At 45.7% G+C, this 16670-nt stretch overlaps 1 protein-coding gene across 3 annotated transcripts in view; it reads right to left on the bottom strand.

Moving 5' to 3' along the window:
* Positions 1-2856: 2856 nt before the first annotated feature.
* TOPBP1 (DNA topoisomerase II binding protein 1) overlaps positions 2857-16670 on the bottom strand; it is a 42615-nt gene continuing 28801 nt past the window's right edge. For 2 of the 3 annotated variants that reach the window (XM_029070875.2, XM_029070876.2), the window contains 16 exons: positions 16025-16236; positions 14601-14893; positions 12393-12566; positions 12159-12277; positions 10216-10339; positions 9438-9584; positions 8336-8435; positions 7877-8069; positions 7179-7399; positions 6473-6639; positions 6279-6390; positions 5901-6064; positions 5160-5300; positions 4868-4957; positions 3544-3705; positions 2857-3396 (listed from right to left, as the gene is read on the bottom strand). In XM_029070875.2, coding sequence (XP_028926708.1) covers positions 3256-3396; positions 3544-3705; positions 4868-4957; positions 5160-5300; positions 5901-6064; positions 6279-6390; positions 6473-6639; positions 7179-7399; positions 7877-8069; positions 8336-8435; positions 9438-9584; positions 10216-10339; positions 12159-12277; positions 12393-12566; positions 14601-14893; positions 16025-16236 — 2560 coding nt within the window. In that variant the 3' untranslated portion in view covers positions 2857-3255. The remainder of the gene's footprint in view (positions 3397-3543; positions 3706-4867; positions 4958-5159; positions 5301-5900; positions 6065-6278; positions 6391-6472; positions 6640-7178; positions 7400-7876; positions 8070-8335; positions 8436-9437; positions 9585-10215; positions 10340-12158; positions 12278-12392; positions 12567-14600; positions 14894-16024; positions 16237-16670) is intronic. The other variant, XM_029070877.2, reaches the window with a different exon arrangement.

Genomic DNA, 16670 nt, shown 5'->3' with positions numbered 1-16670 from the left:
TTACCTTGAAACCACCGCCCCCAACCGCCCCCCATCTTCTTTCCTTTACCCCTTAAAAACAAACAGTAAGAGCAGAGCTTCACCTAAAGCCCGATGCGGTGTTTAATGACTTCTCCGGACGTCTCGTGTATGCCAACCACTTGCATGGTCTTTCTGACGAGAATCCCAAGTGTCATACCTGTGCCCAGATTTTCCAAGTCAGGAGATGGGTTTGAGCAGCAGTGAGGGACCTGGCTAATTCTGGTGGCTGTTGGGCGGGCAGCGGACGGTCGAGCTAGCGCTTCGGGTTTGGACGGCTACGGGTCGAAACTGTCCGGGGAAACCTCAGTCCCCGAAGCGGGATTAACCGGGCCGCCGAAAGTCGGTTGCCTACGGCACGAAAGTCTCATCCCATCCGATTTGTTTCTGCCTCGATCTTTCCTCGTTGCCGTCATTTTGGTTCAATAGAAAGAGGTTGCAGTGGGGTTTGTGACCCTTGTTGCAGTGTCTGAGTTTCTGTGAATTACAAATTCTAATGCCAAAGGCAGAAGTTGCAGACTTGCCACTGGCAAGAGTGAAGCAGATGGTGGGTGAGCAGCAATCTTTCCCGACGCGACGGCGGCACGTCCTTCGTGTGAGGGTTCGGCTCGGGGACTAGTATCGATGCAGAAGTGACCATCTGGCTCCTAGAAGAAGCAGTACGGCCGCTCGATGTCGTGAGTCCCGGCATCACCCGAGACGGTGGGCCGGCCACCCGCCTTCTCGGGAAGGTTCCCGGACCTACCTGGCTGAGCCGAGAGAAACGAGGCAGCTCAAAAGAGCAGCTGAGCGTCCACGGTCGGGGGGAAGTCTTTGTTGGGGGGGAAACCCGAAAGTCCGAAAATCTCAAGCGGAAACGTTGGGACTTCTGCGTCGCTAATTTTATCCTCAAAAGTATGCACCTTTGCCAACAGATCTCAAGGTATGTTACCGAGAATGAACTGGGATGATTATGTAGAAGTGTTATTTAATGACATGTATCGGATCGCAAGACCTGCAGCGGATTTTAAAGCCCAACTCTTGTTTATAACATTTTTAAGAGATTGTGAAATTGTCAAAATGCACATGAATCAAGTTTTAATATACCGTACGATGGGTAGATTAGATAAAAGCTGTCCATTGTACCATATTTCTTTATTTGAATTCTCAGGCATGGTTTGGCAGTGCAAGAACCCTGTAACATTAACAAATTCAATAAAATGGAAATATATATGGATTCTGGAGTCTTGGCAGTCTTTATCCTACAGCTTTACCTGCGGAGCGGAGAGGATTTCGGGGAAAAGTGACAAGTAAACATTTAACCTTCATTTATTATATCGTGTTTTCAGTGCTTGGGTGGGGGGCTCAGTCGGTGTTTTTATTACTTAAGCTTTATTACTTCTAACGGTGGTGTGAGTACTCTGTTGGGTGTAATGCATGATACCTGGCCCCTGCCCTCTAGGAGCTTAGTGGACCCAGGGGACTGCTGCGGTTAGCAGTCACCTTATGGGCTGGCGGTGAGATCTCAAATAGCACGCGTTTGGGTGAGAGGGGACAGGAAACACATCCCCACCTCGAACAGGAGGACGAGGATCCAGAGGGAGTTTAGGCATGTTGGATTTATTTCTTTAAATCAAGCCCCGTCCTGCACTTCAGACTTCAGGGGCTATTCTCGATTTAGTAAAATGCTTTCTCTCCTCCCTCCACTGCGGCAGCTGCTCCTGAGGTTCCTGCGATTCTCTGGAAAGGTGAGGTACTAAAAATACGAGGAACGAGTGAAACAAATCGTTTTTCAGCCTCATCTGAAAGCGTGACAACTCACGAGCTTTCACCCTTTAACCTAGTTACCATTTTGAGAACCGGAAGGGTCGGGGGATCTGACAGATCCCCTGCCATCAGGTAGGTCCCGTCTCATTACTTGCCTTACTTTTTTTTTTTCATGTATTAACAAAGAAAAACACTTGCCCAAAATGTGGACCAGATGAATCTGACCACACTGTATGTCTTGACAGTCGTACTGTCAGAAAATAATCATTTACTGTATATTCAGTTGGACGACTGACTGTAAGCCCATCTTCTAAGGTCATTCAGAACTCTCGCTCTGCTCCAGGGCATCTTTACTTCGGCCTTTCACTCTGATGCTCAATTACAGTACTAAAGGCCTACCTGAAGATGATTCACGCTTCCCTGGAGGTTGGTTAAGTCCGTTGCCTTGGAGCTGCAGAGGTAAAGGTACAGAAATCCCAGTCTTTTGTAAGTAACTCAATGTGGGATTGGCAGGCCTGTCATCTTGAAAACGAGCCCCTACTCCAAAGGGGGGGGGGTAGAGATTTTTGGGGGAGGAAATAAGATTTCTTCTGATATCTTCATTGCCTCCCTCGGGGCACAGTGACCTCTCGGGCTTCGCACATCCTTTAAAAATGTCTTCCAAAGCATTGTGGCCTAGTGGGTAGAGAACGGGCACGGGACCCAGCAGGACCCGGCTTCTACCCCAGCTCTACCCATAGCCCGTGACCATCGAGGTCAAGTCACTTTGAGGGTGAAGACTGCAAGCCCCTTGGGGGACAGGGACTCTGTCCAACCTGCTTAGCTTGTATCTTCCCCACTGTTTCCTTCTGTGCCAGGTACAGAGTAAGCTGCTTTTCTGCTCGACGCTTGCCAGAGGAGGGTGGAGGCAGCAGCACTTGCCCATCTTTCTATAACATGGTTGTATTTGGGGTTGGAAGAGATCAAGTAGCATCGGAGAGGCGCTACTAATTTACCTAATGTTTTCACCACGATCGAGACCTTGGATCCTTTCCGCAATGCTGCAAGGAACCAAAGTTTTGGGAAGTCCAGTTATTCATAACAAGGGTGACACAGATTTTACTAAAAATTTATTTAGATATCTACATGTTGAATGTGCTTTTTGATGGAAGCAGACAAACGTTAGGGGGAAAAAATATATAGTACATCATATAACTTAATTGCTTGCCCATCGCTGCATTTCGTCTTCCTGGGGGTTTGGAACGAATCTGTGAAAACCTTCCAACGCTGCATTTGTTGCGCAGAGCTGAGGGTACGCACAGCAAATGACACGACGGACGGGCTCTCCTGCAAACCGACGGTCCAATAATAGCTTTAGTGCATATTTGGTTAGCAGGATAGTCACTGAAAGGTTTTTTGGAGACCAAAAGCTGCAGAGATTCAAAATGTAAAAATTCATACTTGGGGAGGAGGGTAAGATAAGACATTATCGAGGTGTGTGTGTGGAGCTTCTCAGTGTAGCCGGAGGCGCTTGACTTTATTTTTTTCAGCGGGCGCTTTTCTCTTCTGGGATAGACCTGCATCGAGTTCCTTTCTGTTCTGAGGAACAGCTGCTCCAGGAAGGCAGTAATTCTCCATCGGGGGAGGCAACTCCTGGAAAAATGAAAACAAAGATGAACTAACAGCTCTAACAAGGCAGCAGTCGGTTTATCTACAGGTACAACCCAAGGGACATCTCGTCAAAAAGCTTCATTGTTTTAAATGCCCCATTTAGAGGGGCAATTTTTCTAACAAACCAACCTGCATAAGATAATCTGCAATGTATTCTGGTTTCAAGCAGTTCACATTTTGGGCAGCAGCTTCCATCACATTAACTCTGGTATCGTCTGGTTTTAGTTTACTGAAGTCCGCGAAGAGGTGTGTGGCTTCTTTAAAGAGAGATGGAGAGTGCCCCGGCAGCACCTAGTAGGAAAAAGCAGATGGAATCAGGCTCAGATATTGACTGTTTTAGTTCAGGGTTTAGTTCAGTCGGGTTTATTCATTCAATAGTATTTATTGAGCGCTTACTCTGGGCAGGGCACTGTACTAAGCGCTTGGGATGAACAAGTCGGCAACAGATAGAGACAGTCCCTGCCGTTTGACGGGCTTACAGTCTAATCGGGGGAGACGGACAGACAAGAACAATGGCACTAAACAGCGTCAAGGGGAAGAACATCTCGTAAAAACAATGGCAACTAAATAGAATCAAGGCGATGTACAATTCATTAACAAAATAAATAGGGTAACGAAAATATATACAGTTGAGCGGACGAGTACAGTGCTGTGGGGATGGGAAGGGAGAGGTGGAGGAGCAGAGGGAAAAGGGGAAAATGAGGCTTTAGCTGCGGAGAGGTAAAGGGGGGATGGCAGAGGGAGTAGAGGGGGAAGAGGAGCTCAGTCTGGGAACGCCTCTTGGAGGAGGTGATTTTTAAGTAAGGTTTTGAAGAGGTGAGGAGGGAGGGCGTTCCGGGACCACGGGAGGACGTGACCCAGGGGTCGACGGCGGGATAGGTGAGACCGAGGGATGGCGAGGAGGTGGGCGGCAGAGGAGCGGAGCGTGTGGGGTGGGCGGTAGAAAGAGAGAAGGGAGGAGAGGTAGGAAGGGGCAAGGTGATGGAGAGCCTTGAAGCCTAGAGTGAGGAGTTTTTGTTTGGAGCGGAGGTCGATGGGCAACCACTGGAGTTGTTTAACTAACGCTTACCATATGCGGAGTACTGTACAATACAATAAAAAAAAAATAGACGTGTTCCTTGCCCACAAAGGACCGTACAGTCTGGGAAGGCTCCCTGGAGGACATGTGTCTTCAATAAGGCCTTAAAGGAGGGGAGAATAATTGGATTTGAGGAGGGAGGCCCTTCCATGGACGAGGGGTCAGCACCGAGATCGAGGCACAGTGAGAAGGTTAGCATTAGAAGAGTGACCTTTGCAGACTGAGTTGTAATAGGAGGCGAGAAAATGAGCTTGTTTGTGGAGGTGGATGGGCAACCTCAATGAATACCATTGTTTAACCATTCATTCAATAGTATTTATTGAGCGCTTACTAGGTGCAGAGCACTGTACTAAGCGCTTGGAATGTTTAACTAACCTTTGCCCCTCCTGACTGAAGAAGACGCTTGAATCCTGCTTCTCTGGACTGGTCAACATTTAAAACTACCCTCCAGCCACTAAATGCCCCCTAGAAAAGAAAAGAAAAAAGGATTGAAGAAAAATTTCCCATGCTTTCATCTCTGCTTTTAGGAAGGTGGGGACCTAACTGGTGGTTCCCAGACGAGCTGAGACGCTTTCAGGACATGAGATCTGGCGGTAAGAAGAGGGGAAATGGAGTATCCAACCCGAGTAGAACTTCTAGCTTAGTGTTTAACCATGCACCCGGATACCTCAACAACGCCTGCTTCTTCTTGTCTTCTCTGGATTTTCTTCCGCCATCTCATTGCTGCCAGGGCTAATTTTTTCTGCTGCAGGTTGATTCCAGTCAGCACATCGAGTATGGAACTGCTTCCCCATTCATAATCTTCCTCCTAGGGAACGTAGCTTCTTATCAGAAGACATGCCATGGGAATTAGCAGTGAAGCATGCAGTTTGGGGTACTTAGAAGTTCAAGTGATCATTATCAACCAAATCTTGTACTCTCCTATGTCCAGAATGTGTTGGTGCCCAATAAGATCAGTTCTCTGTTTCTTTGCCAAAAGGGGGATGAGGAAGCTAGCTAGCTAGGCTGGTTGGATATTACCAAAAAAACAAGTTACCCACTCTCGGAAATCATTTTAAAGTGTCTTAGTATGGGTCCAGCCAAATGGGATTCTGGCAGGCTCCCACGCCACAACACCGTTTCTTCTGCTCAAAGACAAAGGCAAATAGAGTGCTGTTGCCAGACTAAGGAATGAATAATAATGATGGCATTTGTTAAGCGCTGGGGAGGATACGAGGTGAGCAGCTTGTCCCAGGTGGAGCTCACAGTCTTGTAACTGATGCCCACGGGAAGGCGGGTTTGAGGTCGGCAGCCCTCCATCAGAAACACCAGTCTACAAGCACCATAAAAACTCCAGGTTGACAAACCAAATGTACGAGAAGCGTCAGCGCGGGAGAAAAACGCCAAAGACAATGGCATAGATTCACACCTGCACAAAGCACCCGGCGGTCCTACAGGCCTCGAGGTAGGAGCGATGAAGGACCCACTTGCCAGCTGCCATGGAAGCCAAATACTTCTCATTTCGGAGAGGATGACCCACAACGATGTGCGTGCAGCTCGCGTCAAAGCACTGCTTTTCAAGCACCGATCCACCTTGAAGACAAAGCAATCGGTTTGTACTCTGGCTATGAGGTCTCTCTCTCTCCCAGATCGAAGTTAAAACTGACTTCCGCTAGCAATCCGTTACATCCGTTTCACAAGCTCCACGCTCTACCTATCGATTTCCACACATTGAAGCCAGAGGACAATAAGCGAGCGAAGCGATCGACTACTGAACCGTTTGAAAGTTGTGCAAAAATACCAGCACCTAGTTCCTCGATCAAATGACAGTAGTCGATTCGTTCTTGAGGATTGAGAGAGGAGAGCTGGAATATGTATTGTTTTGTCAGCTCTTCACGAGTCTCCTTTTCCCGTACCGTCTGGAACGACACCAAGTTCGTTGTTAGCGACGCCCCCTCGACAGCCCCGTCCAAAACCAGACCAAATACACACGAGACAAACCTTCTCTTTGGGTTGTGGAGCCACGGGCGGGTTGGCTAGGGGGAAAGCGATGCTGGGGGCTTGTGGTGTAGGGATCAGGTGGTCATCTTTCATTGTGGTTTCTGCTTCTTCCGAGATCTGGTTCTTCGGGTCCTCAGTGTCCCATGCTTTTTCGGGATCAGCAGCAGCTAGGGGCAATAAAATGCTCCATCACGACATCCTGAATAGGACAGGCTAGGGGAAGTACGTTCGACTTGGCCAGGATGGAAAACTATGATTTGGAGTGGCAAGTTACAAGTGTCGGGTATGACCTCATTTAACAGATCCTGAGGGGAGGGTGGGAGAGAAGGGAAAAGAAAAATGCCAAGGATGAAGCACTACCTTCAATATAAGCCCATAAAAAACAAGTGGGTATATAAAGTCCTTCATTCAAATTCCCTTCCAGGAAGTTTATCCACAAAAGCAGAAGCCTTAACCACACAACCAGACTTTCTGGCTTCCATTGTAATCTTTTCTATGGGCTTCTGTGAGACAGGTCTTGTCTTAATGGTTTATCTTCCCTGGCACATGAGTGATTAAAGTAAATCTTTCTCCCTTCTACAGTGCAAGCTCATTGTGGACAGGGAACAGGTAACACTGTACTTTCCCAAGCACTTAATTTCATTGGTTTTTAAAATGAAAACAGGCTACGCAGAGTCATTTTTAAGGTGACCGTTTCTCTCGTTACCTAGCTCGGAAGTTTCAGAGTCATGTAAGGAGTCCGTAAACGGGGAGTCATCCAAGTCTGTCACGTCGGCTGGGAGCTCGGAGAGTCGCGTGGGACTGGTGGGCCACTGCAGGTTGCTGGCCAGCCTCGCTCTTTCCTCTCGTGCCGTAGGATCGTCCCAAATGATCTGTTCGCTCTGGGAGGGCTCGGTGTTGAGATCGGTTAGGGTCCGATGAGGCTGTCTGAAGAACCGAAGCCACAGATATTCTTTAGAGGCCCCGAACTGAATCCAACCCTCTCTGTAATAATCGTGGTACTCGTCAAGTGCTACTGTGTGCCAGGCACTGTACTAACCGCTGGGGTGGATACAAGCAAAATGGATTGCATACAGTCTCTGGTCCCCATGGGGCTCACGGCCTTAATCCCCGTTTTATAGAGGGAGCTGAGGCCCAGAGAAGGTTAGGGACTCGCCCAAGGTCACCCGGCAGACAAGTGGTGGAGCCAGAATTAGGACCCAGGTCCTCCTGACTCCCAGGCCCATGCTCTCTCCACTAGGAAATGCTGAAGAAATAATAATGGGGCCACAACACCCATCACTTTTGAATAATACCATCAGACTGGGGGGAGTAAAAGCCGCAGGGGTACGCGAGCATTCTAATGGCACCGGGCCCCTGACGCAATTGTCTCTGCATTTCCCCAGAAAGCAGACAGATAGATACCTTAGCACTTCCAAGGCTCGGGTGCGACTACTTCGAGCAGAACGCGCGCTGTCTGGAGTTGAAGGAGTGCTGTCACACCCATTTCTGGAGAGGGAGCCCCTCTGCCCTTGGGGTTTCGCTATTGATGTCGCAGACATGATTTCTTGCAGCTGCTTCTGGAAGTTTTCCCTCATTTCCAGGGTCTGTGTTAGCACTTAGAGTGGGGGGGAGGGGGGAAAGAATGGAGGGGTTAGCTTTTATTCACGCTAAATATTTAGACTTGCCAGTAAGAAAAGTCTGCTCTGCTGGGAACAGCATACAGAGGAGGAGTTCCTGCACTCTACTAAATAAGCCCAAACCCCAAGTGACAGAATCTATACAGAATATTGCCATTTTGCCATTTAGGGATAAAGTCTTCTAAATACACCTACAAATGTCGAAAAACTCGGCAGGTACTTTTGGACAACTGAAATCATTTACCTCCTTTGGGATTTGGGTGATTGTCATTTGCGGTCTCCATCTCCATCGGATCAGAGGGTCCGTCTTCTACATTCTTCACCTCCATAGATAGAGACTCAGGCTATTAAAAACAAGGCAGATACTGCAGCTCGTCAAAGCAGACTACTACTTTACAATGTTATTCAAGTGTCACAGTCATCTACGTTCACCAACTTAAAAGATCGATTTCAACCAGCTGCACAAGGGGGACCCTAGGGATACTCAAAAATATCCAAGGGCCTTGGCCCTATCGTAATGACAAAGACAGCAGCTCTCTGAGACAAATCAGAGACTTGAAAATAAATTAAAAAAGCCAGTAGCAGCCAGAATACCTGGAGGACTCTCTCCACACCAGCTCAAGCTCCTAATATTCCCTTGCGTGCTTTGGTTCAATCAATCGATAAGATTTATTGAGCATTTACTGTGTGATGAGCTCTACACTTAGAGCTTGGGAAAATGCAACTGACCGGTAGATGGGATCCCTGACAACAAGGGGCTTACAGTCTAGAGGGGAAACAGACGTGTACGTAAGTGCTTACGGGATCAGACCTGAGTTTCTAGGTCAGGCAGAAGGGAGGGTAAGTAAGAGGGGGGACGAGAACCTGGCCTTTTGGGGAGCGATTTGAGAAAGAAACTTGGTAAGAAGCAGAGTGAGCTAAGTGGAACTGAAGCATCTCTAGGAGTGCATTACAGATAGTAGTACTCCTGTGTCAAACAACGGTATTTATTTAGGGCTTATTCTGCGTCAGAAGCAGTCCCGGGGGCGAGCGGGCCATGAGTCTAGATGCGGGGGGGAGAAAAATGTTCACGGTATTAACTGAGCAACTACTGTGTGCAAAACACTTCTACTATGGGCCCGCTCCAGAAAAGGGAGTATGTTCGGAACAAACAGGTCTTGGGGGGAAAGGAAAGGGACTGGATGAGGGAGGAGAGGATGTATGGATATGGTTGGGGCTGGGGGGGCGAGTGGGACTTGAGATGAAACCTTGAAAGGACCTTGAAAACCACAAAACTGGGTTCTATTAATTCCATTAGTGCAACAGCCTGGGGTTTCATCTGTGTGCTGTATCACGTTCTGTTGTACCTCATTATCCTTTGGTATTTTATCAGATGATGAAAGCTGACCGGTATAGAGCCTCTCATCTTGTGTCGCACTTATATCCAGGCTCATTTTGGGATTGTAGGTGTGTGGGTAAAGAGATTCGGGAAGGCGTCTGTATTCTTGGGCACTCTGCAATGGAATTAATTTTTTAAACACAACATTATCAAAGTGCAACAGAAGAGCATAATATGTCAGAAGAAAGGTGATGAGATCACTACTCCCTCCCTCTGTCCTAAAACTGAGGAAGGGAATTTTCCAAGGCGAAAGTCTTTGAAGACTACAACCCCAAAGGAAAACTCCTGATATGCTCTAGGTAAATGAAAACCCTCTCCCGATTCTTAGTCTGCAAAGTATTAATCTTAATTCTATCCTTAGAATCGATCTAATTAATAGCATTTATTGACTGCTCGATAAATACGACTGAATGAACAGCAGAGTTGGCAGGCACATAATGTTCTTGCCACCCAAGGGACTTTTGACTCTCTAATTCTCTATCACAGTACCTAGAGTTCAAACACAGAAAGATCAGGAAAAGTTCGCCTCAACTGAGAATATTAAAACAGTTGAAAATAAGCCACTAGAAAATACATTTTAAAATATTCACTTATAAGGCTTTCGATCTCTGGAAGGAGCCACGGATTATCCCCCACAACAGATGTCTAGGAGTTTAAGCTTATGAATAAAGGAAAATGCATTTACTATCAATAAATATATTGGAAACGTGATGGGAGAAAAGAGGAACAAAAAAGGGGGTACATACTTGTAAAAGCCAGTGTTCAGAAACAATATGTATTCCTCTTTCTTTAACAGATCTATATTCTCGATTACTGTCGTTCTGTCGCCCCTGGTAGATGAAATGTGTCACCGTTTCATCGAAGCTCCACCTAAAATACATAGGTGGAAACAACTAAAATAATGCCAGGTCTAGTTTACCACTATTACTGCTGTCATGGAGAAAATGCTGTGACCTTGAAAATCCAACTGGAATTATAGATTTGGAAAGGTGCATTATAAGCATAAAATCCTCAAGACATTCAAAACTTGGCCTTTGACTTTCAGCAGCTAAATTAGTAAAGTTGATGAACACCCTAAGAAGGCATGGGGAAAAAAAGAGTATTTTGTAGGATTAAGATCTGTTCAGATTATTAAATATTTCCAAGATGACAATGAATGAAAAGCAGTCTAAATGTACTTTCGCATCATTGAACATTTAGGGAAAAAATGTTTTTCAGGTTAGTTTCACCTTCAACCGAGGAAGCTGAAGGGAATCTTACAATAATCACCACCAGGGAGCACAGTGGGTCTATTTCTTTGAAAATACACGAGTTGCTTTTGGTTTCCCTGTAACTGTGAGGTTGAGCAATAATAAACGGGAACTTACACGTATTCACAAAAACACAAAACGAGGACGAAAACTCAAGCAATGCATTAAAACCCTAACTTCGAACCAGAGCAGAAGAAGGTTATCGCACGTATTTATTGAGTGCTTACTGCTTGCAGAGCACTGTACTAAGTGCTTAAGGCAGCACAACATGAAAATATAACAGACACCTGTAAAGCAGTTATTCATTCATTCAATTGTATTTACTGAGCACCTACTGTATGCAGAGCACTGGACTAAGCATTTGGGAGAGTACAATACAACAATAAACAGACACATTTACTGCTCCTATTGAGTCTGGGGGTGGGGGTGGAGAGCCTGCAGCTGGTGGGGGAAATGTGTATCTTTAACTCCTAAACAGAATGGCTCTACAGACAGAAACACCATGGTAGGTAGAACACAGGCCTGGACGTCAGAAGGTCCTGGTTTCTAATCCCAGCTCCGCCTTCTGCTGTGCGACCTGGGGCAAGTCACTTGACTTCTCTGGGCCTCAGTTACCTCCACTGTAAAATGGGGATGGAGACTGTGAGCCCCATGTGAGACAGACACACAACCGATTTGCTTGTGTCCGCCCCAGCACTTGGTACACTGCCTGGCACATAGTAAGCGCTTAACAAACACCACTATTATTAGGATTCTTATTGCCAGTCAAGGGGCAAAAACCCACTCATTGTTCAACTTGACCACCTTGCTAGAGACTGTAAGCCCCCTCAAGAGGGTAAGCACTTTCTGGGCGGGGAACGTCTGCTAATTCTGTTGTACTGTACTCCCCCAAGCGCTCAATAAACACCAATGATGGATTGATCTACATATGAGGCAGAGAATGATTCCTATTACTGAGGAAGTTCCCCCAGTGGGAAGTTACAGATGCTTAAAGAATAGATACTGTGTTTCTATCATTAACCTGAGAACCATTAGCTGACGGGTAGGGGCAGAGATTTGCAAGGGCAGAGAATCCAGTAACAAAATGAGGCTATAGCAGCAGTAATGTCAAAGAACAAAGAATAGGTTAAATGGTAGGAGGCAGTGGGAGGGGAAAGGATGGTAAGGGGGGAGATGAAAGAATCCAGGAGGAAAACAAAAGAAGAAACAAATGAGGCTATAGCAGCAGTAATGTCAAAGAACAAAGAATAGGTTAAATGGTAGGAGGCAGTGGGAGGGGAAAGGATGGGAAGGGGGGAGATGAAAGAATCCAGGAGGAAAACAAAAGAGGAAGGGAGCAGAAGAGGATACTTAGAGGCCCCATTTTATTTCCAATTTATCTCCCAAACACCTGGTACAGCATTCAGTGCCTAGATCTATTCACAGAGGAATAATACTACCTGTAATCTGCTCCTAGAGATGCTGCAATACCGTTCAGCTCGCTCTGCTTCTTACTGAGTTTCTTACTGACGCATATCACTACATCAGTTAATGGTTTGAATTCTTCTTTCTGTATGGACTGGCCAGAAAGAAAAGAAGCCCAGAACATCCATCAGTCTTGTCGGGAAGTCATCACCACTGGATCATAAAGCTTCCCAATTAGAAAAACTAGGCCCGAACTAAGCACCTCCTACCTTTTCCAGCTGGGCATCCTCCAGCCGAGGACTTGCGGAAAGAACCGCTACGTGACGAGTGCTATTTGCTACGGCCAGTTTCAGGTTCCTGCCAATGACTTCTGAGAGGGGGGTGCTCAACTTCCTGTGTCTCTGGCTACACCCTCTTGGAGTTTCCAAAACTGCCAAGGCATCCTACAGGAGCGAGAGGAAATACAGAAGCTAGTTTACTTTTACTGATTTACATTACCCCAAGTTTCTCTCTGTCTTGAGAAATCACTTCAACAAATTAAGGTGAAAATCTTTATACCTGCAAAGATCTTTTTAAAAATACTTCTGATCTCAGTCCTGGTCCCTTGACCAACAGGGTTCAGGGCCCTTAGTCCAAAAGGTGGATGGGAGGGACAGATGCAGAAGGAAAGAACACCAAGGAAAAACTTTGAAATATTAGCCTGCTATTGTCGAGTGAAAGTAGTCTTCAGGTTCCTCATCTCACCAGAGAGAGGCATCTGGTCTAAATTACCCGATGCTTTCAAAATGAGTACGGTAAGCTTCCTCTCTGCTGTGTTGGGTGGGAAAGGAGGGAGGGTGCTACCCTGGTAGACAGGCCACCATTTATGGATCCCGGAGGCCCAAAGAATTCCAGGATCTTTATCGTGGGTAATGGCTCCGAGGAACAGAAGGAAGCTGTCGGAAGGAAGCAGACGGATGCTGGGTTCTGCCCCGCCCCAAGAGACCTCTAAAATGGAAGGTGAAAAGCCAGAAGCGCAACTAGATTATGGGGCAAAAGGTCGCATGTCACGATGAAAAGACAGGCTTGCAAAATGGGCAAAAGGTCAGCTGCTGGGGAAAAGTTACTAACTACTCCAAGAAAAGTGAGTTGCTGAGTCGCTAAAGGCACCCTCGAGCCTCTGACGGAAACCAGGTGACACCGGGTGACGGCAGCTCCATGGGGAGGACCGGGATCCACGAGGGAAGGCTACTCAACCACCCATGAAGCTACCTGCCTCCCCACGCCTGGGTCCTCGGGGAAGCACGAGAAACTTCTTGGAAAAATCCACAAGACGCCACTGTCACGGAAGGGGTGGACGCAGTTAGGACTCTATAAATAATGAAAGCATTCAAACTGCATCGAGTGTTCACAAGTGTTTCAACTGGAGGGGGAGAGGGGACTCCCTTCAGAGTGCACCCAAAGTAAAGGGGGAAAGAGGCAGTGAAGGTTATTCTTATGCCAACCATGGGGAATTCAGGCTCTCTGCTACAGAAAGAAACTTTACGGGGGCCGTTGGCCACCGGGAAGAGGTATTCCCATAAAACAGGGTGCCTGCTTGCAGACTTCCCTTGCCCTCTAATCCTTGGAGGTGGGTTTAGGGCAGGCAGGGGGAGTGAGACAACAGGAAGGAGGCTTCCACTTGGACCCGGGAGCCTCGCTGGGATGGAAAAAAGTAAATTTGATCCTGGTGCTTCTCTGAGGTACCCTCTCTGGTCCACAGCATAAATTTTGTTAAACATGTTTTATGGACCAGTGCTAATTAGTTTCACAGTGTTACAATACAGTTTCATTCCTGGTTTAGTTTGCTTTATTTTGGCTCTGCAACACTTATTCTCTTCCAGTTTAACAAATAAAATAAACATTACAAGTACAAGACAAACTGGGAGGCAGGCTCATTTTCAGATTAATCAGTGGTATTTATTCAGTACCTACTATGTGCAGAGCACTGTACTAAGCACTTTGGGGAGTACAATACCACAGAATTAGAGACACGCTTTCTGCCCATAATCAGTACTACAGATTAAAGCCACATATATAAAAAAAGAAGTTCACGCATTAGTAGCCACTGTGCTGGCACTTGCTGATGCCCACAAGGTCAAAACTTAGTAGGAATCTTGTCTAAATCAGACTAAACTTCTTGGGTCGAAATACTATTTTGGGACACTCTGGGCATAATTGTATCTTCCAGGTTGCTATATTAAAAATGATAAAATCATTTAAAATCAGGCAAAATAATTGAAATGAATAATCTGCATCTTCCTAACAGGTATTGAGATAAAAGCGGAGCTAAATATTGACCAGCAACTTCTATAGGTAAATAGATTGTTGATCCCATTCTCAGAGGACGTGAGGTGTTGGAGAACAGATCCTTAATGAGAAAATTTAAAAAAAAATTTTCTGAACTCAACTGCTACGACCCATTCTTAGTAACATTTAACTAGCACATCACATCTTACCTTCACATCAAATGAAGGCTTGAAGAGCTTGTCTTTGGACAGAAATTTCGATGGTGTGTCTAGGTGTAGCGACGGTTCCTTCTGAAGTGGTTTTCCTTCTCCGGAAACTGAGGTTTTCCTGGCTTGCTGTGAGAGTACCGTATGAAAAGCTTTACTCTGAAACCTGTTCATATCCAAAGGTGTCACGGCTGAGTTCCTTTTGCTCTCCAAGAGTGTGCTAGACTTTTCTGGTGTGTCTGAACCAGATACTTGAGTCTGATCTGTTGGTTTCTGACTTTGAGAACTTTCTTCTGCTGATTTAAAATAAAAGTAAAAATGTTATAAATATAAAACAATGATATTCCATCTCTTCTTTAGGTAGGAAAACCTGCTTAAATAAGTGACCGTTTGAATTCTGTGTTTTTGAGTCTTATTTCCTAGGCACATTTCAAATAGCAAAGGAATTCAGCACTTCTGCCAATACCTCTCCTGACCATGTCCTTAAATGCCAACTATCTTAAAACTGCAACATCTGTTCCCCATAAATGCCCTGGTGAAAGATGCACATTGCAGAAATTGGACATGCACTAGTTCTTCTAATGATTCATTCATTTATTCGCATTTATTGAGTACTTACTGTGTGCAAAGCACTGTTCTAAGCGCTTGGGAGAGCAAAGTATAACAACAACTGACACATTCCTGCCCACAACAAGCTCACAGTCTAGAAGGGGAATCCACCACCACGTCACACCGTGATTATTCCAATAGTACTTCCTCTACTATGTTTCCTAGCCCAGTTTTCAGTGAACACAAACACTGAATCAATATCCCTTCCTTTGCAGAAACAACAGCAGAATACAACACAAATATGCTTTGCTTTTCTTTGCTCAATTTCATCTTATTGCACCCTGAGCTGCACCCACCAATCCTCACAATATCCCTGTGAATTACAAAGACAATAGGGTTTCACTAACCAGTTAATGGCAGAAACCATGCAATAGCTCTAGCAATGACTCAAGAAAAAGAAGTTTATCAAATAAATCTGTCACTGCAAAACGTGCACCACGTCCAAAACCCTGCACACTTACACGAACCATTTCTTCTCCGTACTTCCCCAGCAACATTCTAGCCAAAACGTGCAGTGAAAACACACATCATGGCCAAAAAGAGTGAATTCAGAAAGACCTTGCAGACGTTTAGCAAGCTAGGAAGAGGAGGAAAGGGGATGCCCAAGAGAATGCTCATAGATCGCTAGCTAAATAAGTTTTTCACCTTGGGGGCCTGGTCATGAAAACTGGCACATTTCATGGCCTTCATGAACTTCTCAAGGCAATGGAACTGACTCCTAAAACCCCTGCCCAAACCGGGACATCTATTAACTACATTAATTCAGTACCCCAACCACCAATGAAGACGGTAAAAGAAAAACAGCAAAACCCAACAACCTTTGGCAGATGCGTTCTCGACCAGAAACTTGCTTTCTTCAGCTTTCTTTCCCAGCCTCGCAGATTGTAAGAGCCAAGACACAGTGATTGCAGGTAAATTCCACTTTTTTGCCGCTTCATATTTGGAACCATCAGGTTCTTTCAGCACCAGGTGGGTACTGGCAAACATGCCTTTTTTGGTATTAGCTTTGCGTACGAAGAACTCTTGAACTCTGAAATTCATATTTTAAAACAAGTACACAAATTTAATCAGTTGGTCTAAATGGAAAAGAAGCTTCCAATGCAACGGATAAGCTCTGTATTAAAGTAAAAAGGAATACTGATACAAAGAACATTGATGATTTTCAATTTATGAACAAATTAAAAATTCACGATTTATAAAAAATTAGGTAACATTAAAAAAAACCCAAAAACACCAGTCACATTCTCTCCTCCACATTTTTCACTCCGAGCTGGAGTCGTCAGGGTGACAACAGACAACAACAGAAATGACTGGTGCAGAGTAAGACTTTTGCATTGTACTCTCCTAAATGCCTAGTACAGTGCTCTGCATATAGTAAGTGCTCAGTAAATACCACTGATTGAATATATTGCAGGTTGGTGGGGGGTGCATGTACATAAAGCTGGCTTTGCTCTGGTCCATTTA

The sequence above is a fragment of the Ornithorhynchus anatinus genome, chromosome 8 (genome assembly GCF_004115215.2).
Source record: "Ornithorhynchus anatinus isolate Pmale09 chromosome 8, mOrnAna1.pri.v4, whole genome shotgun sequence".
Taxonomy (NCBI): Eukaryota; Metazoa; Chordata; class Mammalia; order Monotremata; family Ornithorhynchidae; genus Ornithorhynchus; species Ornithorhynchus anatinus.
Note: the sequence above shows the minus strand (reverse complement) of the source record. Positions and strands in the feature narration are given on the sequence as shown.